At 47.1% G+C, this 27,389-nt stretch overlaps 3 protein-coding genes across 4 annotated transcripts; all 3 read right to left on the minus strand.

Annotated features, from left to right (window-relative positions):
- Positions 1-9,632: 9,632 nt before the first annotated feature.
- On the minus strand, positions 9,633-12,075 carry LOC119288645. 2 transcript variants are annotated; one of them, XM_037568226.1, is made up of 3 exons: positions 11,987-12,075; positions 11,758-11,904; positions 9,633-11,066 (listed from the first exon to the last, which is right to left on the minus strand). In XM_037568226.1, exon 3 carries the CDS (start codon positions 11,047-11,049, stop codon positions 9,889-9,891), a length of 1,161 nt encoding a protein of 386 aa, XP_037424123.1. In that variant the 5' UTR covers positions 11,050-11,066; positions 11,758-11,904; positions 11,987-12,075; the 3' UTR covers positions 9,633-9,888. The 2 variants fall into 2 exon arrangements, with proteins under 2 accessions (XP_037424123.1, XP_037424124.1); XM_037568227.1 differs by having other exon boundaries at positions 11,758-12,017.
- Positions 12,076-15,587: 3,512 nt separating this feature from the next.
- On the minus strand, positions 15,588-18,734 carry LOC119284856. Its single transcript, XM_037564023.1, has 5 exons — positions 18,470-18,734; positions 18,243-18,369; positions 17,323-17,976; positions 17,040-17,223; positions 15,588-16,652 (listed from the first exon to the last, which is right to left on the minus strand). Exons 1-5 carry the CDS (start codon positions 18,544-18,546, stop codon positions 16,624-16,626), a joined length of 1,071 nt encoding a protein of 356 aa, XP_037419920.1. The 5' UTR covers positions 18,547-18,734; the 3' UTR covers positions 15,588-16,623.
- Positions 18,735-19,426: 692 nt separating this feature from the next.
- LOC119284857 (54S ribosomal protein L51, mitochondrial-like) lies at positions 19,427-26,873 on the minus strand. The gene is made up of 3 exons (XM_037564024.1): positions 26,714-26,873; positions 25,183-25,289; positions 19,427-20,060 (listed from the first exon to the last, which is right to left on the minus strand). The coding sequence occupies exons 1-3, from the start codon at positions 26,791-26,793 to the stop codon at positions 19,888-19,890; spliced, it is 360 nt and encodes a 119-aa protein (XP_037419921.1). The 5' UTR covers positions 26,794-26,873; the 3' UTR covers positions 19,427-19,887.
- Between the last annotated feature and the right edge of the window lie 516 nt (positions 26,874-27,389).

Genomic DNA, 27,389 nt, shown 5'->3' on the forward strand with positions numbered 1-27,389 from the left:
CCCCCCCCTCTCCTCACATCAATCCCAAGCCCCTCTCCTCCTTAGCCGTGCCCCACCCCGCGCCCCTCACCCGCCGCCGCCGCCCTATAGCCACCGTCGCCGCCGTTCGCCGGAGCCTCGCCGAGGTTGTCCCGCGCCACGTCTCTTTTTCTCCCCTCGGTTCAGTTTTTCTTCTAAACCGTTCTGGTTCTTTCTTAACCGTTCCGGTTTTCTTTCGTTCTTTGTTTCGGTTTTCTTTTCCGAAACCCTAGATCGGTTTTGTTCTTCTTTCGGACCGTTTGTCTCAACGAACGTGATCACCGATTTTTCCCCGGTTAACGACACCCATTCGTTTAATCGTTCTTCTTTTTCTTTTCGTCGGATTTATTCCGCGATCGTGATCTCAGATCCGATCTTCGTTCTAGTCTTTCTTCTCGCTCGTTTATCAGAATCAGGTGATTCAAGCGCCTGGAGTTTCGTTTCGAAACCGCCGTTCCGTCTAATCAACTTAAACAAGTTTTGCCCCAGTAAAATTTGACCTAGTTTCAACTTGCTAGAACCGAGTTGTTTTCTTCCGCCGTTTGTTTTCTGTTTCTTTGCTCGGTTCGTTCTTTCTTTGCAACCGGAGTTCTTAAGTTGAACTTTCTGGTTCGATCTCTTGTTCGAGTTTTACCTGTGCATTAGATGAGTACTTATTGTGTGCTTGTTGTTTGTCTGCGATAGATCACCCGGATTGCGCCGCCTGTTACTTCGAAACCCTACGTCTCGCGGATCATCAGCAAGGCAAGTAACACTTTGATCATACCTCTTCTACAACCCATGTTTTATTGCATTAGATCAATCCTCTCACATTGCATGATTAGGATCTAATTAAACTGTGGGATGGGAAGTAGATGAGGTAGTACCTATCACCTGTATTATTATGAAACCTTTGGGAGTTACTTCTACGTTTGCTTATTATGCCATGCTATGCTAGTAGACGTGGATTGGGTGAGTGATATCCATGACAGATGTGAGTTTATTAATCTTAATGGTTTATCTAAGGTGGCCACTTAAACACACATCTGGGTGGATTGAGGCACCTGATGTCTATCGGGACTTGCCTGTTTTATTTTGGACCGCCACCCAGGCTCAAAGGGATCATAAGATAATTCATGCTAGAAACTTCCGTGTGCAGCCACATGCTACTATGGGCTCTGGCATAGTTGACTAAGTTGTGTGAACTCTTACGGGGTGGACTAGCAGATGTAGGGGTTGTAGGTGGTACGGTCTACCCCACATGTAAGGTGCTAGCGCTTCTGAAAGACTATGTCTTGGTCATCCGTTTCTCAAACACCATGTAGTGCGAGAAAACAAACGGAGGCGATCGAGTCATGTGGGGAAAAGTGCGCAAACCTCTGCAGAGTGTACAAACTAATCATGATTAGTCGTGTCCCCGGTTATGGACAACTTGAGTATCTAGTACTTGAATATCATGTAATCTCAACATGTTACTTCTAATTAATGTTGTTGGGTTTTAACTGTTCACTTAATTGGGATCGGAATGCTGTCAACCATTCTTGATGTTCAACAACCACCATGATAGTTAAATAAATTTATTCCTTTGCAGTAGGGAAAAACTGGCTTTACGCAAAACTGTAACCATAGAGCTTTCCCACCAGCCATATATGCATATAGTATAGCTGTTTCATTCCATTACTCTCTATGTGTTACTTTGCCAGCATATTCCATGTGCTGACCCGTTTTCGGGCTGCAACTTTCATGTTGCAGACTTTTCAGACGACGAGTAAGGTGCTTTTAGGTCGTGGTTCTATACTCAGTGATGCCGTTGGAGTTGATGGACCCATTTATCTTCCGAGTCTTCCGCTGTTATCATTATTAGATGGCCTTAAGCCATAGTTATTGTAATAAGTTCTCTTTGAGACAACGATGTAATAAGTGTGTGATTGCCACTCTGCTATAAATCCTTCGATGTACTGTGTGGTGTCAGCATTACTGATCCAGGGATGACATCGGAGCACAGTAGACTTGATCCATTCGGGTCGGGTCGCCACAACCCTAGCCGCCACCGCTTCGTATGGTTTCTCACCACCGTTCCAGATCATTGCGCCGCCAAGCAAGTCTTCTCCATCCCTCCTTCCGGCGTGCACCACGAGAAGGGACTGCAGGCCTCCGGAACCCCGCCTCTCGTGATCCTGTACGGGAGAGGGCGATCAGGTTTTTGGGGAGCGCACTCGCGCGACTGCTGGCAGCGACGACTTCGCGAACGACGACTTCTTCCCCGACCTCAGAAACCTCATCCTCGACGACATGGGCGACAACGTCAACGCCGGCGGTGCTGCACCCGCTGCACCGTATGTGATCCTATCCTTCCTGTTCGAGATCGTGGTAGAATTCATGTTTCTAGTATGTGCCCTAGATGTGATATGTTCATCTGCTATGCTAGTTCGCATGATTAGTTTAATCTCTGCTGCTGTGGTCATGATTTATCTTCTGTTTATTCGGATTAAATCTCGTAGTAATTTGCTCATATTTCCAACAATCGAAAAACCTGATTATAGGCAATTTACTTCGAGTGGTTTTGCTGCGCATCTGAAGCCGCCTGCCTTTAAGGGGGCACAATATAAGAGGTGGCGCACGAGAGCAGTCTACTGGTTTCAGACCATGGGCTGCTATGATTCCACCAAGGGCAAGCCTGAGGGCGATCTTAATCCAGCACAGCTGGAAGCTTTTGAGAAGATCGATACCCTCTTTAAAGGTGCTCTTCTGAGTGTTCTTGATGACTCTATTGTGGATTCGTATATGTCGTTTGACAACGGCAAGGACATGTGGGTTGTGCTCGAGGCCAAGTTTGGTGCCTCGGACGCCGACAGCGAGTTGTACGTCATGGAGCAATTCTATGACTACAAGATGACTGATGAGCGCCAAGTTGTACAGCAGGCTCATGAGATACAGTCGCTCGTAAAAGAACTTTAGTACTTCAAGTGTGTGTTGCCGGACAAATTTGTTGCTGGAGGCATCATTGCCAAGCTTCCAACTTTGTGGAACAATTTTGCTACTTCCCTGAAACATAAGAGACAGGAGTTTTCCGTTGCGGATCTCATTGGTACTCTTGATGTTGAAGAGAAGGCGAGAGCAAAGGACACACGTGCTCGAGTTGCTGAGGGAGGTTCTAGTGCCCACATGGTACAGAAGAAGAACTCCCAGCCCAACAAGTTCAAAAACAATAAGAACAAAACTCAGGGCAGAGGCAAGTTTGATACAAAGAACAAGCCATCACATTCTACCAACTTCAAGAAGAATTCTCATAGGAAGGGGAAGGGACTTTGCCATGTCTGCGGTGATCCTAATCACTGGGCTCCGAAGTGTCCTAACCGCTTTGAGGAGCGCGAACATGAGAAGAGCAGCAAGTCCGCTAATGTTGTCATTGGTGATACTGATATGAAGGAATCAGGGTACGGTATTTTTCCTACTATACTTTCAGTATTTCAATCCCCAAATTGGTTAATTGACACTGGTGCCAATGTACATGTTTGTGCTGACACCTCCATGTTTTCTTCTTACCAGGCAACAGGGACTTCACCCGTGCTGATGGGGAACGGGTCACATGCCATCGTTCGAGGTGTTGGTATGGTCGATCTGAAGTTTACTTCGGGGAAGACTGTGCGTCTGAAGAACGTTCATCATGTGTCGTCCATCAATAAAAATCTCGTTAGCGGTTCCCGTTTATGTCGAGATGGTTTTAAGTTGGTTTTCGAATCCAATAAAGTTGTAATTTCTAAGTGTGGACAATTTGTTGGAAAAGGCTATGAGTGCGGAGGCTTGTTCCGCCTATCTTTGTCAGATATTTGCACTAAAGTTATTAATAATGTTTGCCACAATAATGATTCTGATATTTGGCATTCATGACTCTGTCATATTAACTTTGGTTGCATGATGCGGTTAGCCAATATGAATTTAATTCCAAAAATCTCTATTGTCAAAGGCTCCAAGTGCCAAGTATGTGTGCAAGCTAAGCAACCTCGCAAGTCCCATAAGACTGCAGAGGCAAGAGACTTGGCGCCACTAGAGCTTATACATTCTGATCTTTGTGAGATGAATGGCGTGTTGACAAAAGGTGGAAAGAGATACTTCATGACGTTGATTGATGACTTCACTAGATATTGTTATGTGTATCTTCTGAAATCAAAAGATGAGGCTTTGACTTTCTTTAAAAACTATAAAGCTGAGGCAGAGAACCAACTTGATCGAAAAATTAAACGGCTTAGGTCTGATCGTGGTGGAGAGTATTTTTCCAATGAATTTGATCTGTTTTGTGCGGAACATGGTATAATCCATGAGAGGACGCCTCCCTACTCACCCCAGTCAAATGGGGTAGCCGAAAGAAAGAACCGAACTCTAACTGATATGGTTAACACCATGTTAGACACTTTGGGTCTATCCAAGGAATGGTGGGGGGAGGCACTAATGACTGCGTGTCATGTCCTAAACCGAGTTTCCACAAAGCATAAGACCATGACTCCATTTGAGGAATGGGAAAGGAAAAGGTTGAAACTCTCTTACCTACGTACTTGGGGTTGTTTGGCGGAAGTCAATATACCAATTCCCAAGAAGCGCAAGCTTGGACCAAAAACCGTGGATTGTGTTCTTCTGGGCTATGCTTTTCATAGCATCGGCTATAGATTTTTGATAATAAAATCTGAGGTATCCGACATGCATGTTGGTACGATTATGGAATCAAATGATGCAACTTTCTTTGAGGACATATTTCCTATGAAGGATATGTCGAGTTCATCAAATCAGGAGATACCTACTCCATCTAGTGAGGACTTCACTGTAATTCCTGAACCCACCATTGCGATGGAACACATTGAGAATCCTGTTGAGGGTAACAATGGAACTCCTGTGAGGAGTAAGAGACAGAGGACTGCAAAGTCTTTTGGTGATGATTTCGTTGTGTACCTCATGGATGACACACCCAGGACTATTTCAGAAGCCTATGCATCTCCTGATGCTGACTACTGGAAGGAAGTTGTATGTAGCGAGATGGATTCCATCTTAGCTAACGGTACCTGGGAGATCACTGACCATCCTCATGGGTGCAAACCTGTAGGATGTAAGTGGGTGTTCAAGAAGAAGCTTAGACCTGATGGTACGATTGAAAAGTACAAGGCACGACTTGTGGCCAAGGGTTATACCCAGAAAGAAGGTGAAGACTTCTTTGATACTTACTCACTCGTGGCTAGACTGACCACAATTTGGGTGCTACTATCACTGGCTGCCTCACATGGTCTTCTCGTGCATCAAATGGACGTTAAGACGGCTTTCCTCAATGGAGAGTTGAAGGAGGAAATTTACATGGATCAGCCAGATGGTTTTGTAGTACCTGGTCAGGAAGGAAAGGTGTGCAAGTTATTAAAGTCTTTATATGGCCTTAAACAAGCTCCTAAGGAGTGGCATGAGAAGTTCGAAAGAACATTAACTGCTGCCGGCTTTGTAGTAAACGATGGTGACAAGTGCGTGTACTATCGCTATGGTGGGGCGAAGGAGTTATTCTTTGTCTGTATGTCAACGACATATTGATCTTTGGAACCAAACTTGATTTAATCAAGGAGGTTAAGGATTTCTTATCTCGCTATTTTGAGATGAAGGATCTAGGAGTAGCTGATGTTATCTTAAACATCAAGCTGTTGAGAGATGAGAATGGTGGGATCACACTGCTTCAGTCTCATTATGTGGAAAAGGTCTTGAGTCGTTTTGGGTATAGCGACTGCACGCCTTCTCCAACTCCATATGATGCTAGTGTGTTGCTTCGAAAGAATCGACGGATTGCTAGAGATCAACTAAGGTATTCTCAGATTATTGGCTCGCTTATGTATTTGGCGAGTGCCACGAGGCCTGATATCTCTTTTGCTGTGAACAAGCTGAGTCGGTTTGTGTCAAAACCGGGAGATGATCATTGGCATGCGCTTGAGAGAGTTATGCGCTATTTGAAAGGCACCGCGAGCTATGGGATTCACTACCACATGGTCGTCAGACGGTTTATTCGCCCGAGCCTTCTTGCTGGGTCTAGCCTTGGCTCTGAAAGGAAAAATATGCAAGGGTTAATATAGCATGCAAGTATAAAGCGTCAAAAGATTCAGTTAAAATACTTACCCAGCAACTATCTTAAGAGGAGGGAGTTGTGTGGCCGTCGACTCGCCAGATGATGAATGAGGCGTTCCCTGATAATTTGAATCGAATGGATTAAGAGGTTGTCGGAAATAACCTGCCTTGGGATAAGAAGTATCAGAAGTGGGTGAGACCTCAGGTCGACGTTTCCGAACCAGAGTGTTCGGTAAACCGGCCGAAGTGACTACTTGGCCGCTGTGCCGGGTTGTGCAGTGAGCTTCGTACTGCTGCTTCTTTAAAAGAAATTTTGGGTCCAAGTGAGCAAGGGGGTGACAAAAATTTATTTTCCGGATTGTTTGACGGATTTTCTGTGTTGACGGAGTGTCTGAACCGGAGGGAAGAGTAATTACCTCTGCGTCATCAGCCTGGCTGCCTTCAGCGTCATCCTGATAATAATCATTGTCAATGAGGTGTATGAAAAGCGAACCAAGAGAGTCAAGTTCTACCTCTGAGTACGGATTATCGAGGTCTTCGGCGAGGTTCAGCCCGGTGGATTCAACCGCCTTCTTCTTGGCAGGCCTCTTGACCGCCTTCGTCTTAGGTCGAGGGGTTTTCACGGTCTTTTCTTGAGGTTTCTTCTTCCAAAATGGGTCATCGTCCTATTAAAAGAATTGACAAAAGTTATAGGAGATTACACAGATTAAGTACAAGCAGGAGTGGGGCAATGCTTACAGCTGGCGGTTTATTCAAAGTGTAGTAGGGGCTTAACCCGGTCTTGCAACAGAAAGCCTCCGATTCATTCAGTATCTTCTTCACAGATTCAGTAACTTTAGCTTCTGTCAGCTCAATATCAATATGACGTTGAGGGTCTTTTGAGTCACCAGTATACTCGCACATTAAACCAGGGCGACGGCTTAAAGGCAATATACTCCATGAAATCCAGCAGCGAACAAAATCAACTCATGTTAGACCATTGGCCATAAAGGCTTTGAGCTTGGAGAGTTGTGGAGCATATGTAGCCCGTTCTTTGGTAGTCAACCGTTGCGGAAATGGATGTGTGTTGGTAAGCCGGTGAGGATGGTAACCCGGCAGAGGACTCTCATCATCAGGGGAGTTCGATATTGGGCCCGTCTACAAACTCAGTACGGCGGTTCAAAAAGAAAAAGTCCCGGAATAGCTCAACAGTTGGCTCCTCTTGCAGGTATGCTTCACAAAATACTTGAAAGTCGCAAACATTGGACACAGAGTTTGGTCCAATGTCTTGAGGATGGATCTGGAAATTGGCAAGCACATCACAGAAAAACTTGGACCCGGGCGGTTTAAAGCCACGACTCATGTGATCAACAAACACTATTACTTCGCCATCTCTGGGGGTAGGAGGGTTTTCTGGACCGGGAACTCGCCACTGGATTTCACTTCGCTTCGGTAAAGCGCCAGTTCTGACGCATCCATCCAGTTGCTCTTCAGTAACCCGGGAAGGGACCCAGTTACAGGCATAAAATTGTTTGGCCATTGCAAGCGAAGAGCTGGAAAAGATTAATGCCGGTTTACGATTCATGATTGATAAAGCATAAAGCGGAAAAGGTTAAGAAAAAGGCATTCAAGCATGCAAAATTGTTAAACCGGAGGCTGATGCTGTTATAAATGGTAAAGCGACGGGTGGTTTACAAGGGGACTAATGGCATATGACGGATTATTTTCTAAAAGGATAAACCGCCTACGCAGATGAGGAAGGTACAGATCTGAGGCAAAAAAACAACTAAGTGAGGAAAAACAGGTTCCACAAGTTCACATTAGCATTTTGGATCTACCATAGGTCAGGAAAAGAAAAAGATTTAGACCTAAAAAGTTGGTTCTGGAGCAGTTCGCAAAAGTCCAGATCGGTTTTATACATAGAAGGCATGGTTTGATAGCCAAGATAAAAGACTGCTATAGCTACCGCACGGAACGCATCAAAGTTGAGGTCTGCTATGTATGAACTGACGAAGAACAAGAGAAGAACACCATGAACCTGTGTGAACCCTAAGTGGATCTATAAAGGAAAGAGGAAAAGACTTACCGAAGTTGTTAAAGCAGCGGAGGTGCGCCGCATTTTTCTGGTGCGATCAGGTTGATGCAGCGGCCGACGGCGAGGCAGAGGCGAAGCTCGACGACGGCAGGGGCGCTTGGGTGCAGAGGCGTCGCGAGGTGGAAGAAGAGATAAAGAAGCAACAGGAGGAAAAAGAAAGGGATCCTCAGCCCTATTTATAAGGCAAAGAGATAAGCAACAGGCACGGGAATCGAGGAGCCAAAAAATGGATATATAACAAGGTTGTCGCCTCGATTGTTGGATGCTCATTAATAAAGGGTATCTTCGGCTTTAATGAACAGGTGACATCATGGCGGTTTACTACAAATCTGGAGGATGACGTCACAGCGGTTTACAAGATCTATGCGAAGGTGCAAAAGGAGGAATTTTTCTAAGTGTTGAAGATTGGCATGAACAAGTTCAAATCAATCTGGGGCCTAATATTGGAGATATTACTATTAAGTATAAACCGGCCATGAGGGGCCGGGTTATGTTCACAAGGAGTTAATCATGTTTGAAGTCCATGAAGATAAAAGGGATGGCGCTTTACGGAGGAGATCTAGCCCAGGGCCCAAAGGCGATTAGGGCCCGTAGATGTAAACCGCCATATGATATGTATCTTATGTTGTAAAGCAAGGAAAGGTAGAAACTGAGCCGGGCACGTTTATGAACCGGCCTCGGGATTTTGTAAACCGTCGGGCGTCAACCTGTGTATATAAAGGGACGACCCGGCGGCGGTTTAGGGACAACGGACAACCACTCGAAAGCCAGGCAAAGCGGATTCGCTCCCTGGTCATCGAAACCCTAGCAATTCCATCACAACTGGATTAGGCTTTCACCTTCACCGTAAGGGGCCGAACCAGTATAAACTCTTGCGTCCCTTGTCCGCTTTAACCCCTTTAAGCTAACCCGTAGCGATGGCACCACGACTAAGTCCTTTCACGAGGACATCTGCCGTGACAAAACCACGACATAGTGTCTCCAACAAATGTGTCAGTGATGATCAAAGGGGGTTGACCGAACAGAAACATGTTGTGAGGGCATTTTCGTAGGGCCACTTGACGGCGAAGGGGCAAAAGTGAGGAGTTCAAAAAGATAGGGATAATCTAGTGGTACCCAACAAAGGGAAAAAAATATTGGGATTTCGATTCATAAATCTTGGTTAGTTAACTATAAAATCAAACATGTTCACATTGTAATATTTCAACCGTCTATGTATGTCGAGTCGTTTGACATGTACCAGTTTCCACAAGCACAAAGTTTCTCCTTTCACTTTCAAATTATACTCTATATGCATGGTGAGAATTTATGGCAATAATATACGGTATGTGTTATCATTTGGTATCTTCTCAAAATATAAATGGATTAGTGTCAGTTTATGAATCTTACCTCCCAAGATACCAAATGATAAACGGAGCACACGGGCCTCCAGTATTTCAAAGAAATTCAGCATCTTCCCTCAGCAATTTCAGGAATTATATTTTCAGAGAGATGGCTAGGGCAGAATACATAGCTCCCAGCTTACATGCAGCTGCTGCTACAATCAGTGACAGAATAGAGCTAACCTCATTAATATTGGTACTACTGGACATGAATAGGTTCAAGAAAACAAAAAAATGGTCCTAGATTACAATCCATAAATAGCACTTGACAGAGAGAAGAACTGCCTCTGCATTGTTTGACAGCATAAAGAGGTGCGACACTCAAAAGCCAAACAAATACGGTACCGACTACATGGTTAAAGCAGGGAGCTTTGAGTAGGATGCCACATAATGGTAGTATTCGTCTTCCAAACTGCGGCAGCGGTGGTTATCTGGTTGAATCACGTTAAGTTCACCGGTTCTTATATTGTACAAATGAAGCTTATCTGCCCGTTCATCAAATAGGACAAGACCATCGTTCTCCAGGTCAAGAGCGATGACCTCATAGTCACATTTCCAGGAATGTGAGTCATACTGACAAAGGTTGTCCCTTCCGAATGCATGGCTCATACTGAGGCGGTACTTGAGGCTCCACTCATAAGGCTCATCAACATCAAGACCCCAAACAAGAATTGTACGAGCATCCTCCTCTGGCAATGCGTAATGCAAGGCCCCCGAAGATTGGCCGAAGCAACATTGGCCAAACCTAGCAATAAAACCAACATCTTCATGCGGCAACTCAATAGTCCGAAGAGAGGGTAGAATGCCAGAACTAGTTTCCTCCAAGCTCTTCAGTACCATAATCTCATGCAAATCTGTCCGCACATACAGTGCTCCATCAATAAACAGGTGTGGTTGAGAAACCATTGTCTCAGAGAGCCATGATGCATCATCCAGAAACCAAGAGGAAAGATCAAACGAGAACACCTGAAGTTTGACAGGGCCAAATCCCAAACGAAGGGTACTCAGCCGCTGAAAGTTGAAGACGTAGAAGTTTGCCGACCATGATGTGCTGAAGGCCAGAATACTCATATTGTAAAAAGGGTCATAATGGCTAAGAGGAGTGTCAGGGAGTATCTTCCACTCTCGTGTTGCCGGATTGCACACGATAAAGCGGCAAATACCTTGAGGAGTATAGTTGTTCTTGTACTTACAAAGGACTAGGCCATTGCAAGAGTCCATCAGCTCTAATTGCTCATACTGTGGTAGGAAACTAAGAGCTTCATCAAAATCCTTATCATTGTGGGGCAGGCTAGCGAGCTTAATAGCAGAGTGATAACGTCGTTGGTAGAGAAGACCTGTTGTAATTTTCAGAAGCTTCTTGCAGTATTGCGGATCAGAGGATAAGGCAAGCCAGGCCTTGCAAACACATTTGAAGCGGCAAAAAGACTTGAAAGGCAGCCAGGAGAGGATCTCCACCACCAGATCATCAGTTAGCTTAGCAGCAAGAAAACCATTCCCAGGGTCCATCTCTTTATGGTAGTTTACTGAAAGGAAAAACTGATAATGTCAGGATAGGCAAGGAAGCAGTTTTTTAATCATGGAGACCAAGATACTGTAACATAATTCAATCATCTGAAACTATGTTTTACTAGGGACAAAGCAGTTGCTACATAAGCGAACCATTTTAATCTATTTCAAGTTCAGCTTTTGGAACAAGGTAATCATAAAAGATTAGTAGTATATACAGAAATAGAAAGAATTAAATGATGGATATCGCCAATTTGTTTTCAAGTTTGATTCAGTACTACAAGCAAAACTGAACAAACAGTGTATACATATGCTGGATTAGACCAAGAATTTGGTTAAAACAAAAGCTCTTTGTAAAGGATCCTTGCAAGCAACCTATCTTCATACCTAGCAGAGTTCGAGCCATTTGGTGTTCTTGCAGATTTTCATGCATTTTAATAATCAATCTGTTCTGACTTGCTTGTTTCAAGAGCTCTGCAGGCGCATGTATACACTCACTCCAAATACGAAAATCACAAAGCAAGGAAATCAAGAATTAATTAACTCAATGTGTACCTGATTAATCATGGATCAATTAACAATGTGCAGGGTTAGATGTATAGAGAAACATCACGGGTCATGAAGAATTGGATGGAAGCACGCAAGGCTAATCGAATATCTTACTCTAAAGTGCAGCTATTAGTTAGGGTTTGGATGGATAAAAATGACCTGTGCAGTGTTAGTTGACACGGGGAAGACGGCATCAGAGCAGCACACCGGTCAAGAGAATCTGCTCGGACCGCCGAGGCCGGAGGAGAAGCAGAAGCCTACCTACCACCGGCCTCCCTCTGAGGCTCTGACCTCTGCAAAAGTTATCTAAGTAGGAACGGTGCTCTGCTCAGATCCAATTCATGGCTGACAAATAGTACTAACAAGGGATTGTGTTCTCACGGTTCACCTTGCTGTACCAGATCCAGAGCAGAAGGCCAACCAGCCGCCGCCGCGAGATTTCAGCGAGCGGAGAAGCACGCTCCTCTCCCGCCGGTGTAAGGCTGGTCATAGTGGGAGTAACATAGGTAGTAACATAGATGCCACATAAGCAAAAATGATGATGTGGCAAGTAGTTAATGAGGAGAGAGGCAAATAGAGTAACATAATATGTTACCATCACATAGCGGTTTCCAATGCATAATGAGTCTACAAAGTAATAAATGAAGGCAACTATGTTACCACACCTATGACACTACCCACTATGAAGGTAGTAACATAGACTAGTAACATATGTATGTTACTAGTCTAAATTACTCCCCACTATGACCAGCCTAACGTGAGGGCGGGGAGTGAGGGATTGAGGTTCTTTTTCTCCCCAATGCAAGCTATTACTACTTAGCCTCATCAAAAATACTTCCTCGGTTCCTAAATATTTGTCTTTTTAGAGATTTCAAATGGACTACCACATACGGATGTATATAGACATATTTTAGAGTGTAGATTCACTCATTTTGCTTCGTATAGTCACTTGTTGAAATCTCTAGAAAGACAAATATTTAGAAACGGAGGGAGTAGAAAATAAAGATTCTACTACACATGCATCTCTACTTTTCACTCTTACTTTTTTAGCTTTTTATATCGAACCACATTTTTTCTCTTCAATCACCCGTCTCCTGCAGAGGATCCCGCTTCCTCATTCGAACCTACTTTTCTGGCATCCGATCCTACATGGCATACGAGGCATCACCCTGAGGCTATGCATTGGCCATTCCCTCAGAAGCGAGGACTCGTGTGTGTGTGTGTGTGTGAGAGAGAGAGAGAGGGAGAGTTCACATGCTACCATAATCAAAGCATCAAAATGCCTCTCAAATCCCACAAGTTGGCCTCAAATTGGGGGAGCTCTTGAAAGTTCGGACATCGCCATGTCGGTCTTTGACAGCTCGGACCCAATCAAAAACTATTTCCAGTCGTTTAACTGTAGAACCCTCCGCATATTTACATTGGGTGCAGCCGCCTAACCGCATTCATGTCACCGCGAGGACTGAGAAGCCTACTTCAGTTGCCTACATTCACATCTTCGTTGCTCCGCTCGTCACATTTATCCGCGTTCATCGTCCGACATCGCAATAGTTAGCTCTGCGATTTCATGTTTCAGTCGATGGTGCAGGTCCATGCCACACAGTGACACAGCTTCATGGAGTGCAACTTGGGCCACCGCCCATGAAAAAAATCCCTCACTACCACTTGGTATTTGGGCCATAAGTACAGGAAAACAAGGCCAAACTTCATAATTTCGTCCTGCCCCTCAACCCATTGCCCCTCCAGAAATGTGGCCCAAGCTCCGCCACTAATGGCACGGATGCCCGACGCCAAGATCGAATTGAGGCAGCACAATCTTCGAGCTCCCTGGGGACAAACTCGATGGAGGGGAAGGAGGGCGACCCAATGGCCATGATGGAGGTCGCGGAGGAGGAGGCGATTGTTGTCCACGACGTGCTAGTGTTCGTTTTCTGGTTGTTTCAGACGGAGCAATAGTATAACATGACAGCCACACTGATTGGTGGAGGCTCATCTAGAGGCGGAGCATGCGTGCAATGTTATCGTCAGGCCATCTATGAGGTGGACCCTGGTATTGTCGACGTGAACTGAGCGGTGCTCGTGTCCATGTATAGAGCGCACATGGTCTACTACAAACGTTGGTAGCTCTGTGCCAATGCACCCAACTTTTTGAGGAGCTGGTGGCCTAGGACGGCGAGGCACCGAAGTAACATGTCGACGATGCCAACAAGGCAACATCAGTAGCTCCCTCTCGTTCGCGCCGACCCCCAACGACGATGAGGCCGAATCGTCGACCCTGGGGTCATTGACCTCAACTCGGATGGTGATGAGAAGTTGATTAGGCTTTTTTTCTCCTTTTTAGGATTTTTTGTTGCGTAAATAGTAATCCAGAAACAAATGAAACCTCTGACATCCACGGTATTTTGAGGGACACGGTTGGATGACCACCGTGGCCCAGTCATCCAGCGACACATCTAGATGTTTCCATGAACATTTGATAATGTTTGTTTGATGACCCGTGTTTAGTATGCCCTTAGCCATCAAACCAAAGACCAAAGTAAATAAATGACCCCTGTTCAGTATGCCCTTAGCTTATGGTCGTGACATCGTGGTAGGTTCGGCGATGACCTTCGTCCTGGCGGTCTTGGTCTTGTAGCACGGAAATGGAAATATTTGGTTGATTCCTCGGGACTCCGCGCCCGCGCTTGCCTCTTTAGCACCAAAGAGAAATCATGTTGTACTGCGCCCACTGGTGCCCGCCTGGCCTTGGTCGTCATGACTTGCGTCATCTGAACCTCACGAGGATGGGGCTTGCATAGGAATCTCCGCTCCTCAGGAGCCAGCCTAGGGAGGCCACTTCTTCTGGAGGTCTTGGCGTCGTTCGCCTCACGAGGCTTGGCCCCTCGCGAGGGTCTTGGGTTGTTGATGCCGAGGATGGGTCGTACCAGGCCATCGATGAAGCCACGCCGTGGGCCGCAGGCAGGCAAGTCTGGGTACCCCGGTTTCCAGAACGCCGACAACGACTGACATTAGACGGTGGGCATCAAATCGACCTCCCGACCGGCGACAAAGCTCGTCGGTCGCCTACAAAGATCGTTGGTCTTGTCATCATAACAATGCCACAAAGCTTCTTGGCAAGTGTTCTACGTCATCTTCGTCGTCCACCGGTTTCGTTTTGGAACAAACTAAGCAACTTCTGTGTTTTTTCGGCATGGGATCAAGGCAATAGTGGCTGAGGTATGGGGCAAAGGTAGTTGGATGTCAATGGGCCGGCGACGGAGGCTGTGGGTGGACGCCGAAGGCAACACCAATGAAGATTCGGTGCGAGCGGGGGAAGGGCCGGCGCTAGGGGAGGGGTTTGCCAAAATTTATCATGATAAGTGGCGCCGCTTGAGTATATTCGAGGGACAGAGAAGCCGGGGCTTCAAAAATTTACTCCTCTAAGGCCGATAAGGGATTGGCTAGGTCCGATTCAACCCCTCAAAAGTGGATTTTTAGTCCTCTAACCACTTTTAATCATCGGTTAGAGATGCTCTTACATGAACACCAACGGTTGACACAAACGCTGCAAGGTGTAACAACATCACATCTCCCACTCAATAGCCCCCTCTACCACGAACACCACATACGGCCTGCACCAACTAAGAATATACGGACAAGTTTAACACAACCATAATCAACAACACAGCCATATTAAATGTCAGACCAGCCCAGGTGAAACACACACTGAGTCAGCGTTATAAACTGCAACAAAATAAAAATATAAGTTAACTCATGATTAAAGAATGGCGCACCAAGTCGCACCTCACACTCTAGTTAGTTTGCAAGTTCATGATTTTGCCTGACGGACAGTATACCATCAACCTTCCATTGTCAGTTTGTCACAGGAAAGTTCTTATCAACAACAACATATACAGATGAGGGTACATAACTCGCTGGGAAAAACAGCACCAGTAATCCAATATATTGAAAAATTAAATTGAATAGTAGTGCATGTCTGGGAAAATAACTGTTGAAGAAGACCATACAAAATTAATTTTCCGCAAGTAATATGTCTATTGGGTTTCAGTAAGTACAATTGTCTACCAAATAGCACGACAACATTATATAACAATATCTAAGAAATCTAGACGCACAATTTGCAGGAGTCCCGGCTATTTATTTATTTATTTGAGGTGCTTGACTGCACATCAAAAGGTTTGACATCTGCTCCTGGTTGCAGCACCTTGACAAAAAAAAACTCTCTTTCAAAGAAAAAATATGGCAAGAGAGCAACAGGGCTGGTTTATTAGCAACAGGAGGCACCCGTGGATAATCAGGAGCTAGAGATGCCAGCTACAAACCAGTTTATGGCTTTTTATGGGTGGTAAAACTTCTCAAAGATGCAACTCTGCAGAATTATCAAAAGCCTATTAGCACCTGTGAAATTTGAACTTCAGATTATAAATTCAGCCACAGACCAAACAGGATCGCCGAGCCTCTAACTCTGTTGTTTAGGTATTATTACAGTTCAAGCAGATCCCGGTACAACTATTCCAGCCTCTTCTACAGCACTTGAGAACAAATCTCTATTTGTATCTGGAACCAATTATCACAGGTTCAATAAAATAACCAAAGGGAAGCCTTCTCAAGTCTCAAGTAAGGCCCCATAGGCGATAGCACAATCACCAGTCGGCACTCCCAGTTGCATTTCTGTTGGTAGCTGCACCTGACCTGCATGACCACTAGTGCAGCATGACCCTAGTTTGAAGTTCAGGGCATACCATTAAGCACAAGTCAACTGGTCACTGTGAGAACTGATATCTTGAGATACATCATGCGCGCACACACCGTCCAGTGCATATCCAATGGCAAAGCCACTGAGTTACAGATGTAGCGTGGTGAATTGCTCCACGATCATTCTTCATTTGTTTCAATGCGGATTACCAGAAACAGTCTGCCATGGTTCGCACCTTCCCATATGTGCATGGTCACTCCTGTCCACATGCAGTTTATGCTGATCTGGTGGGGCTTTTCTAACCCCAATCACGAGCCCATGCAAATTTCTCACCATATTGTCTTGAATACAAACACAACTGGAAAGGAAGTACAAGAAACAGTAAGGTGTGAGTATACAACATTGAATAATAAGTGGCGACCCTAAGAAAATTATGATTGGATCAAGTCATCACTTATCACAATATCAAATGCAAGTTTTCTACTCAAAATTCACCTGAAACTCCGTTGAACGTAAAATCAACCTTAAAAGACAGTAAACATTAAACTGGTATTGTGATGTGTGGTGGAATGTGGAATAGAAGACCAACTTAGGGCGCAATGGATAAGTTACAGAATAATTATGATTATGGACAGTATACCTAATATATACATTTAGGCTGCAACTGACATTTCTAGCCTTTATTTCTAGTTGCTTGAGCAAGGAATAGAACAAAACAAAGAACATATAAAATGAGCGAACTTACATATTATGAGAACAGCAAGTGCAAACAGAATCAATTGAGCAGGCCGCCCATATCGAATTTGATATTGTGATCTCTGAAGTTTCTTACGCAGTGCTCCAAGCCAACCATAGAGTTTCTTATTGTATGTAACCCCATCGCAAGTATTTAAGTAACCGATGCTTCTTTCAGAGTATCCATCTAAGCCCTACAACAAAGAATGGCAATATAAGGATATAAAACTAAGCTTCAAACTGAATCGTATTGAACAATGGATGTTAGCACCATTCAAGTAAGATCTCAATACCTGACCCAACTGAGGATTTGTGAGAGGGATTGCCGCTTCAAGATCCTGTTTGTCTGCATGTGCCCACCTCACAGCTCCTTTTTTGTACTTAATTGCAGGCTTAGGTTTCAAGGCACTTGGCAATCCGCACGCTTTAACAATATTCAGCAAAGGTGCTCTGTGTGGGCCAAGAGATGATTGTTCAGCAGCACCCTCCCGTTCATTTGGAAATGACATAGGCGACGATCCAATATCAGCACTGGCACTGACTGACCTCCTGTGCCCACGATGTGCATCTTCTTTTGCTCTCGCTGAACTCAAGTCTGCAGAGCCAGATGAATCATTGGAGCTGTCAGCTGAGATATTTTTCCTCACCCTTGTGGGGTTGCTGCCCACCTGAATATCGCCAGCAGACGGGATTGTAACAACTTTATCCTGATGTTGAGGAGGGGTTGCAGATAGGAAAGCCGCGAGGTCGTCCCGCTCGCTCTCATCCAAATGAATCCAGCTCAGTGTGCCCCTCCCCTCCGCGACATTGGATGCATTCAGGTTGTTCTCAACTTCTAATATGCGATAGCCAATCGCCGCAACAAAGTTACTATGCAGTGCTCTCGTATCCTTTCCTGCCGAGACAACCTCGTCGTTTGATCTAATTGCTCGCTCCAATTCATCAAGCTAAAAGCACAAATAAACAAGCAGTTAGGTTCTGAGTTGAAGGCACCTGTACCAACTTCTTCAGTATTTCGGGGCAATTTTTCATGACTCGATACATCCTAATCACACCCACATCTACATAAATGCAGTCTTAAGCAGTATTTCAGCACAATGACTTGTAAGCAGAAGAAAGGAAAGAAAACGCCGATCCAGGCGAGCGGATCAATCCACAGCTGCGACACGAACGGTAAGGTAAGGGGAGAGTAGCAGCGAGGAGCCAAATTCACCTGCCACTTGGCGGTGCCGAGCGCGGTGTGCAGCTCGCGGCGCAGCTCGACGGCGCCGACCTCCCCGCCGAGGGCCGAATCGCCGCCGCTCCTCTCCTGCACCCATATCTTGTACACCGATTCCATCCTGCGAGGTCGCGAACAGGAAAAAAACAAAAACGAGATCCATAAGAACCGGAACCGAAGAAGAAGAAGAAGAAAGAAAGGCGAAACGGCAGCGCGCGCACCGATCGGCAGACTCCTGGACCTCCTCGGCGGCGAGGAAGAAGGGGTCCTTCTCCCAGCGGTCGAACGACGTCGCCATGGCGGGGTCGAGGGCGGGACGGGAAACCTCCTCCCTGGCTGGCGAGAGAAGAGAAGAGAAGAAAACCTTTGCGGTTGCGGAGGGTGGGAAAGAGAAGGGCGAGCGGCCTCCCTGTGCTCTCCTCTGCCTTGGGTTTGTTTGTTGCTTTGCTTTGGGTTGCCGCTATTTCGCGGTGGGGGCAGCCTGGCCCGGCGGGCTGGCGGCTATTTATTGATTATATTAACTCGGGGGAAACGGCGCTCGTACGGAACGGAACAGGATGTTCCTCTCCTCTGTTGAAAGTTGAAACCCAGCGAAGCACGCCAGGTAGGGGAGGTGTTCACATCTGAACATCCAACATTATTTTTATTTATCACCAAAAAAATTATTTATCGCCCCTCAGAAAAGAAAAAGAAAAACTTTGCTGGCAGCTGAGCTACACGCTGTGCTGTGCCCCTCTCTGTCAAGCAGGTGCTGATCTGGATGGCTGGCTGGCTCCGGGCTCGCCGACGGCGACCTCAAGAAGGCGTGCGGGTGCGGCTGCTCGCCCAATGGCGCTGCTTAGTGCGTTCCGCGTCCTCTGCTGCTTATCTCTTGCTCCAGCTTTCTGGTACTACTGGTCATTATGCGTTCAGATATTCTTATCGCGAACTGCAGCTCCAGTCATCCGCTCCTGATGCGCGTGACGGTTTACACACCCGTGGATGCCAAAATCTGGTTATAACGACTAAAGGTTAGGTAGATGTTCTGGTACCGGACAGCACGGCAGACGCCACTGATGAATGATACCCTGACAGGCTGACACTACCAGCACGGCACACAGCAAGATCAAATATCCACATCGCATTATACATATATATATACATCAACTGTAATAAATGATCAAAAAGAAGCAGGCGGAAATCTGAACCACTTTTTACCTTTTCCTCGTTATTAAAAGCATAGAGCATCTGAAACAGTTCTTGGGACAGCACCATCCCAACAACAGGAAGACCCCACAAAACTGGGACCTGATTTCTCTTCCTCTACATTGTCTGGCCACCTCGCCGTATTGCCCTCATAGTAGCATCTCTGTTAACCACCATGGATTGAAAAAAAGAACTGTTCATGACTTGCAGGGCCACCCAGATCAAATTGTCTACCCTAGCAAGTTCAAGGAAGATGATGGTCTAAGATCACATCCGCCACTAACAAGAATCTCCCACGTTTACATGATATTATCAGATTATTATGTCTCAAACAAACAAAAAATGAAACTGTAACTACTGACAAAAGGTAGGTCTAATAGCAGCACAGAGTTCTTGCCATACATCTCAAACAGTTCAACAGGAACACTGCAACAGCCTCTCTCGGAACTTTGATTCACATCTTCAGTTCCGTCGTCCATGTCCCCTGGACACTTGGCCGTTTCGTAACGTGTCTGGTTCTCAGCTTCACCACTTTCCTGCCCAGAGAACACCTTAGCCTACTAGCTTGCAACATGATGTCCTCGGGTGCTAGATTTCTGACACAAACCACTCTCTCGTTATGGTTTTCTGCACAAGAATAATGTTGCATAAATATTAAATAATAATCACAAAGCAAGCACATGTAGCCATGAGTTCATCAAAACTAACATGGATGGTCTTTTGATATGAATCATGTCTCACTGACATGTGAGTGGGCCCTGTCAGTGAGTTAGGGAGTGGTAATTCCTGACATGCAGCTTTGAAACTTGACATGAGTAAGGCATATGACCGGGTGGAGTGGGCTTTCATGGAGAAAATTATGATCCAGCTGGGTTTTGCACCGGAGTTTGTGGCCCTGATCTGCAAGTGCATGAGTACGGTTCGGTACCGTTTCAAAATCAATGAGGGCTGTACTGATACGGTGGTTCCCGGCCGCGGTTTACGGCAGGGCGACCCCGCCTCCCCGTACCTATTCCTATTATGTGCAGAAGGGCTATCTTCACTGATCAACCGCGCGGAGGAGATGGGACGCATTCGGGGTATACGGATCGCACCTACTGCCCCGTCGATAACTCACCTCCTTTTTGCGGACGATTCGCTGCTGCTTCTGGAGGCCATGGAAGAGAGTATGACCACTGTCGACGAGATTTTGGAGGTTTATGAAAGGGGGTCAGGCCAAACAATCAATAGGGACAAGTCTGCGATACATTTCAGCAAGAACACACCAGGACAAAAGAAACAAGCATTGCTCCATGTTCTGGGTCTTAGAGGTGAAGGATCCATAGGAAAATACCTGGGCCTTCCTAGCTATGTGGGCAGATCACGCCAGATTTGTTTTGAATACATCCGAGACAGAATTTGGGAGCTGCTCCAAGGTTACAAGATCAAGTTGCTGTCGAAGAAGGGAAAGGAGATCCTGATTAAAACGGTGGCCCAAGCGATTCCCACCTATGCAATGGCTTGTTTTGACTTGATGAAGGGGCTATGCGATGGCATCTGCTCTATGATATGCCGCTTCTGGTGGGCAAATCAGGATGATGATCAAAGGCACCACTGGGTGGGTTGGGAGAGAATGACCTTGCCAAAAGAGCAAGGTGGTCTTGGATTTAGGGATCTTCACGCGTTCAATATCGCCATGCTAGCTCGTCAAGTCTGGCGCCTTCTGCAAGCGCCTGACTCCCTCTGCGTCCGTGTCTTGCGCGCCAAGTACTACCCTAGTGGAGATCTCCTATCGGCTGTGCCAACACCGGGAATTAGCTATGTTTGGCGTAGTATCTTGCAAGGGGTCCAAGTGGTCAAGGAGGGAATGGTGTGGAGAGTGGGGGACGGGCAGCAGATACACATTTGGCATGATCCGTGGCTGCCGGCGGGGCCTGTACGTTTCCCGCGTTCCTTTCGGGGGGCTACCCTGCTGACAAAAGTCTCCGAACTCATTGACCCGGAGTCTCACACATGGGATGAGCAGCTTGTGCAACAAACTTTCAGCGCGATGGATGCAGAAATAATCCTAAAGATCCCTATCTTTGAGCACCATGAGGACTTTGTGACCTGGCAATTTGACAACAAGGGGCTGTTCTCGGTAAGATCGGCATACAGGGTGTATACTGACATGCTCCAGAGACAACGACCGCGCCCGCGTGGGGAAAGCTCAGCTGGGGGAGAGGAGGACAGAAGAATGTGGCAACAGCTCTGGAAGATACGATGCCCCGGCAAGATCCATCACTTTATGTGGAGACTGGCCCATAACAGTCATCCTCTTCTGCGGAATGTGGAGCGAATTGGCGTGCAACTGGAGACGGACTGTGTGGTATGCCACCGGCTACAGGAGGACGGAGGCCACCTGTTCCTTCGCTGCAAGGAAGTGAAGAAGATGTGGAAGGCGTGCGGGTTAGAACAGACACGTCAGATGCTATTACCATGCCAATCACCACGCCAACTCCTGAAACTTATTGTTTCCTTGCCGGAGGACGAGAAACTACATACTATCTGCCTGTTGTGGATGTGGTGGACGGAGCGAAACAAGGCAAACCACAACGACCAGAGGGCTACGATCCAGGAATTCGCCTTCACGTTGTCAAAGCACATTGCGGAATGGCGCCTATATTGTGGAGAGCAGGGTCAGAGCAATCCTAAACCAAAACCCAGCTGGACCCGCCCGACCACCGACGTAGTCAAGATCAATTTGGATGGATCTTTTGATCCGGGGACTGGACTCGCGGGTTGGGGATGCATCGCTCGGGATCACACTGGAGAGGTGATCCTAGCAGCGGCAGGAAGCCTTTCACATATGGGCGAGGCCCTACATGCGGAGGCATGTGCCCTGCTTCATGCAATTAAGCTAGATGAAAGTCAGGGCATCTCCAGCCGTTGGCCCCCCAGGAGGGGCAAAAAATCGCCCCCTGGGGGCGCACCGGCGCTAAACCGCGCACTGGGGGCGTGATGCCCCCCAGTCGCGGCCCCCCACGGGTTTTTAAAATGTTTAAATTCGGCGCAAACACAACGCAAACACGTTCGAGTTCGTTCAAATTTAAACATATTTTACAAAAAAAGGAAAAACTACCGCGGGCTACCCCCGCCGTCTCCCTCGCCGCCCGCCCACGCGGTTCTACATGCCGAGGAGGCTGTAGAACCGCGTGTAGTCACCGCCGCCGCCGTCGTCGTCGTCGTCGTCGTCGCCCCCGCCGACGCCTCCGCCGTCCCTGCTGCATCCCTCCCCCGGTTGGCGCGGCGGGTTGGACGGTCCGGGGGCGTCGTCGTCGTCGTCGCTGTCGAGGACCACGACGCCGTGCTCGTCCTCGCGCCCACGCTTGCGGGCGGCGATCTCCTCCAGGGCCCGGCGCTGCCGGACCATCTCGTCGCGGAGGTAGTCGTCCCGCGCCCACCGCAGGGCGTCCTCGTCGAAGAAGCCACGCTGGGCTATCTCCTCGTACTCCGCGGGGAGGCCGGGCTCCGGCTTGGGCTCGACGAGGACGAAGCGGCCGATGGGGGAGGCGTTGTCGCCGATGCGGACGCCGGAGCTGCGGGTGCGCGCGCTGACAGGCGTGCCCTGGGGCTCCGGCTTGACGGGGCGGAGGTGGAGGCAGGGGGAGCCGCCGGACGAGGAGGAGGACCCCCCGGTCTCCATGCGCCTCGGGGTCCAGGAGCTTCCCCGGCGGTGTGGGAAGGACGGGGGAGCGGGGTACTCGAGGCGCGGCGTGTTGCCGCCCTCGATGTACTCGAGGACGGCCTCCAACGTGCGCCCGGGCACGCCCCACCACCGACGCCGGCCGACGGCGTTGAGCCTGCCGGAGGGCTCGACGCCGTTGGTGGCCTCGAGCTGCTCGGCGTGACGGCGGCGGAAATAAGGCTCCCAGAGCGGGCTGTCGGAGACATACCGTGGCCCCTCCCTCGCCGCACGCGGCAGGGACGAGCGGATGCGTGCGATCTCCGCACGCCGCGCCGCGCCGGTGGGTACCGGGGGCACCGGCACGCCGCCGGCGCTGATCCTCCACGCCCCGGGCACCCGCATGTCCGGCGGGACCGGGTACTCGGCCTCGAAAAGGAGGCGAGCCTCGTTCTCATGAAGATGGCGGCGGCCGAAGCCGTTCGCCGCCGCGTCGTCGCCTGGAAAGCGCTCGGCCATGGGTGTGATGAACTAGAGACGGCGAGAGAGAGGAGAGGGAGGAACGACGACGGCGAGAGAGTGCGAGTCGCCGAGTGCGCTGGGGCGCGTCTTATATAGGCCGAGGCGCCGCCCATGCGCGAGCCGCCGTGATACGCGTGGCGGGCGAGGGAGAGCGAGGGACGCGCGTCATCCGGTCTTCACTGCGCCGCCCGTGAGGCATCAATGGCGCAGGCTGACCGGTGCGGCAGCTTTGGCATTGATTCGCCGCGGGAAACGAGGCGATGAGGACGACGAAGGGGCGAGAAGAGAGCCGTGTCCCTGACGCGGCGGGCCCGCGGCTGTTTCGCGCCAAAACAGTTCGCCCCGGTGCCCCCGGGCGCCCCCCAGCGCGCCGGGTTCGGCCTGGGTCCGCCGGCGCTGTTTTCGGCCCAAGCCGGCGAAAATCGGGCTCCTGGGGGCGCGACTGGGCCGATTTTTCGGCGCCGGCGCAAAAAAAACGCCTGGGGAGGCCTTCCTGGGGGCGCGGCTGGAGATGCCCTCAGGGTATGGGACGTGTCATTTTTGAGACGGACTGCATCGGGATCCAGCAAGCTGCAACGACGAATGCTCTCGACCGATCTAACCTGGGCACCCTGTTCCGTGAGATCAAATACCTTCTCCAGATTGGTTTTATTGATTGGAATGTTTCTTACTGTCCTCGTGTGTGTAATGCTCCTGCCCATGAGCTTGCGGCTATTGGGAGGCGGAATGTCAATGCCGACTATCAAGTGTGGTCGGTAGACCTCCCTAGAGTTGTATCCGATGCAGTGACCGCCGATTTGGCTGGTCCACGGTGATTTATGGAATGCACGGTGTTCCATTTCAAAAAAAAAAATTGGGTGGGCATTTTATGAAAAATATCCTAATAAGTAATCTCCTCCTACAACAGAGGAACAGAATCTATATGGTTGTTTGGCCTGCGTAATGCCGTAACTCCTACAACCATGGAATGTTTTTGGCCTGCATAATGCCGTAACTCCTCGTACAACATCAGATTTGGTTTGGCTAGTACAGTCGAATGCAATTATCGTTGGGCTAAACATTACAAAAGTGAAAGAAGTTGCTACAATATGCGAAATGCATTCCACATAATTTGTTGAATGAACCTGTCCCCTCACCACCACAAAATATGTGGCACGTCTCTATTCCATCCGAGATGGATGTACTTGACGCAGAACAAGCGCATCCCTCAAACAAAACAAGCTAACATTCTCTAAAGAAGATGTATTCATATGAAGGACACAAAGTTAACCATGTCATGCTTGAACCATGTGAGTTTTCACCTTTCGGCTGTTGAGCAAGTCAAATTCATCACAAGTACGTACATGGAAGAAACAGCTACAAATATCCCAGTGCTGCAATTTAAAACTAAATATGGCTAGTGTAAACTGCAGTACTTGACTGCAAGAGACTGCAAGAAAAATAACTGACTCTATGCATTTTGTCAGTACCAACAGAAAGATCTAAACCACTATCAGAAAGTAACACCATTATAAGTAATACAGTTGCCAGCCATATAACTCTTGATATAACACTATGATGGTCAAAAGAAATGGAAGATCTTACTGTAAATGCCCTTCAAGTTAGGATGCTGACCACGGACAAGCTGTGTCACTACCTCTAACTGGGGATTCTTTTCCTTCAAAGCTGGAAGATGTGACTCCATAAAAGCCCTGCAATTCCAAGGAGTATTAGATATGAAGGAGCAGGCAAGTTGAAAGATTCAAGTGTTCAGGTACTGAATCCTGACGACAAAGATATTGATACAAGTAATATTTAAGCTGCAAAGTCATACAACTAATGCTTAAAGTATAGCCTACCAATCCACAGGGAAAGAGGATAATATGTGAAATTGGGAATAAACTTATGTTCAAGAATCCAAAATCCCCAGCTTCATTTACAGCACAACCAGCAAATAACTATTGGCCTAAACTGTAACTGAACTGTTTCTTCTAAACAAAATTTCTCCATTTCCAGTAATTCAGTGAGCTATTTTTCAATGGCATCACGTGGAACACATAATACAAACGCGATGCTCAACATGCACAATTGTGTCCACGAGAAAGATAGCCCATCCCTACCTAGAACCATTTGATACCACAACTGGGCTGGCATGTTGGATGTTGTTATCAGTTTCCATCGGAAAAAAAGAGGTCAAAGCCCTCCAAGTCATGCACTGGATTTTCATGTTCATAAGGGAGTTCAAATTAAATCATGGAAACAGCCTCTTGCAGAAATGTAGGGAAAGGCTGCGTACAAAAGACCCAAAGTGGTTGGACCCTTGCCCGGACCCTGCGCAAGCGGGAGCTGCGTGCACCGGGCTGCCCTTTTTTTAATCAAACTGCTATCGATCAGAGAGAAGTTAAGCAGGCTAGTAAGTGTTGTGCCTCGTCCAATTTACATCAACATGTGCAGTTCCACTTCAGTATCATGAGAGTGCCTCTAGTACTTACTTCCATCCTTGAGCCATACTCCCTCAGTTTATATTTCACTTATGAAATAGCATTGTCTTCTATAGATAGAACTTTCGCAATGACAGTCAAAGTCCAATAATATGCTAGCAGACACATTCAAACATATAACACGGAAGTTTTCTGCTTACAATTTTGTCGAAATCAGTTCCATGTTGCCAATCAACACACACAACTCTATATTGGTCAAGTTTGACTGTACGCAAACCATAACGGCCTACATCAGTAAACAGAGGGGTTCTTTCACAGCCTATGTACTGTTTATGACATGGCCCAAAGTATCCAAGAACACTCAGACTTGATAGTTAGTTCTTCGCCGGAAACACACTACTGGCACCTTTCAGAAAAACCAGATAACAGGGCATATACTAAGCATAACACATTTGAGGAAGATCTTTACAACTAATTTTTCCATGCAGAAACTGACTTTGTACAAAGTGTCAGACAGCAAGTACCTTACGCACGGTCTGCACAATCAACAGACCAATCCAACTCGATTAACAGAGCGAGTAATTCGGATCTCCCCTCCCGAATCTAAACTTGTTACCGCATCAAAGCAGAACAGATCAAATCGCTAGGGTCTGCCTAGTGGTGAAATCGGCTCTTATCGGCATGATGAAAGGTACCTGATTCCTCTGCTGCTCCCTCCCCAGTCGCAGTAGTTCACCACAAGCTTCTGCAGCTGCCAAACGCCCCTCAGCGCCATCACGCCGCCCTCAGGATCAAAAAGTGTGTGGGTGGGGAGGAGGAAAGGGGGAGAGTGCCAGAGTGGGGACGCCTGGGGAAGAAACCTAGCTGAAGGGGAGACCGAGATGGGCCGGCCCAGGAGAGCGGGAGGCCACTGCCTCCTTTTTATGTTTGTTTTTACATTTTCTGTTTTCGTTTTTTGCTTTATTTTTATACTTTTGTTTATACTTTAAAATATTCTAAATATACAAATTAAAAACAAACACACTACAAAAACATTTTAGAAATGTTTAAAAAGTGCTTGAAAATAACTGAAAAAGTATTTAAAAATATTAATCAAACATTCGGAAAAATGTTGAATGTGTATAGAAAATTTGTTGATCATGTATTAAAAAAATCATGAATTTTTTATCATGTATATAAAAATTTTAATCAATAATTTGAAAAAAAAATTGACTAAGTATTAATAAACATTAATATTGAGTTTTAAAAATCTTAATCAAGCATTTAAAAAAGGTTACATGTGCATAGAAAATGTTGATCATGTATTAAAAAATGTTAAACATGTTTTTGAAAATTGTTCTTGATGTATACAAAAAATGTATAACAGAAACT

The sequence above is a fragment of the Triticum dicoccoides genome, chromosome 4A (genome assembly GCF_002162155.2).
Source record: "Triticum dicoccoides isolate Atlit2015 ecotype Zavitan chromosome 4A, WEW_v2.0, whole genome shotgun sequence".
In the NCBI taxonomy this organism is placed as follows: domain Eukaryota; kingdom Viridiplantae; phylum Streptophyta; class Magnoliopsida; order Poales; family Poaceae; genus Triticum; species Triticum dicoccoides.

Bases quoted from the DNA above. Each gene is read 5' to 3' on its own strand.
- LOC119288645 (XM_037568226.1), bottom strand. From the start codon at position 11,049: ATGGACCCTGGGAATGGTTTTCTTGCTGCTAAGCTAACTGATGATCTG.
- LOC119284856 (XM_037564023.1), bottom strand. From the start codon at position 18,546: ATGGCGACGTCGTTCGACCGCTGGGAGAAGGACCCCTTCTTCCTCGCC. The intron at 17,224-17,322 runs GTATTGAGATCT...TCTTTGTTGTAG, and splicing joins CAAATCCTCAGTTGGGTCAG to GGCTTAGATGGATACTCTGA. The intron at 16,653-17,039 runs GTAAGTTCGCTC...CTTCCTTTCCAG, and splicing joins ACTTGCTGTTCTCATAATAT to TTGTGTTTGTATTCAAGACA.
- LOC119284857 (XM_037564024.1), bottom strand. From the start codon at position 26,793: ATGGCGCTGAGGGGCGTTTGGCAGCTGCAGAAGCTTGTGGTGAACTAC. The intron at 25,290-26,713 runs GTACCTTTCATC...TTGGAATTGCAG, and splicing joins GGGAGCAGCAGAGGAATCAG to GGCTTTTATGGAGTCACATC. The intron at 20,061-25,182 runs GTAAGATCTTCC...ATTCTTGTGCAG, and splicing joins TAACTTGAAGGGCATTTACA to AAAACCATAACGAGAGAGTG.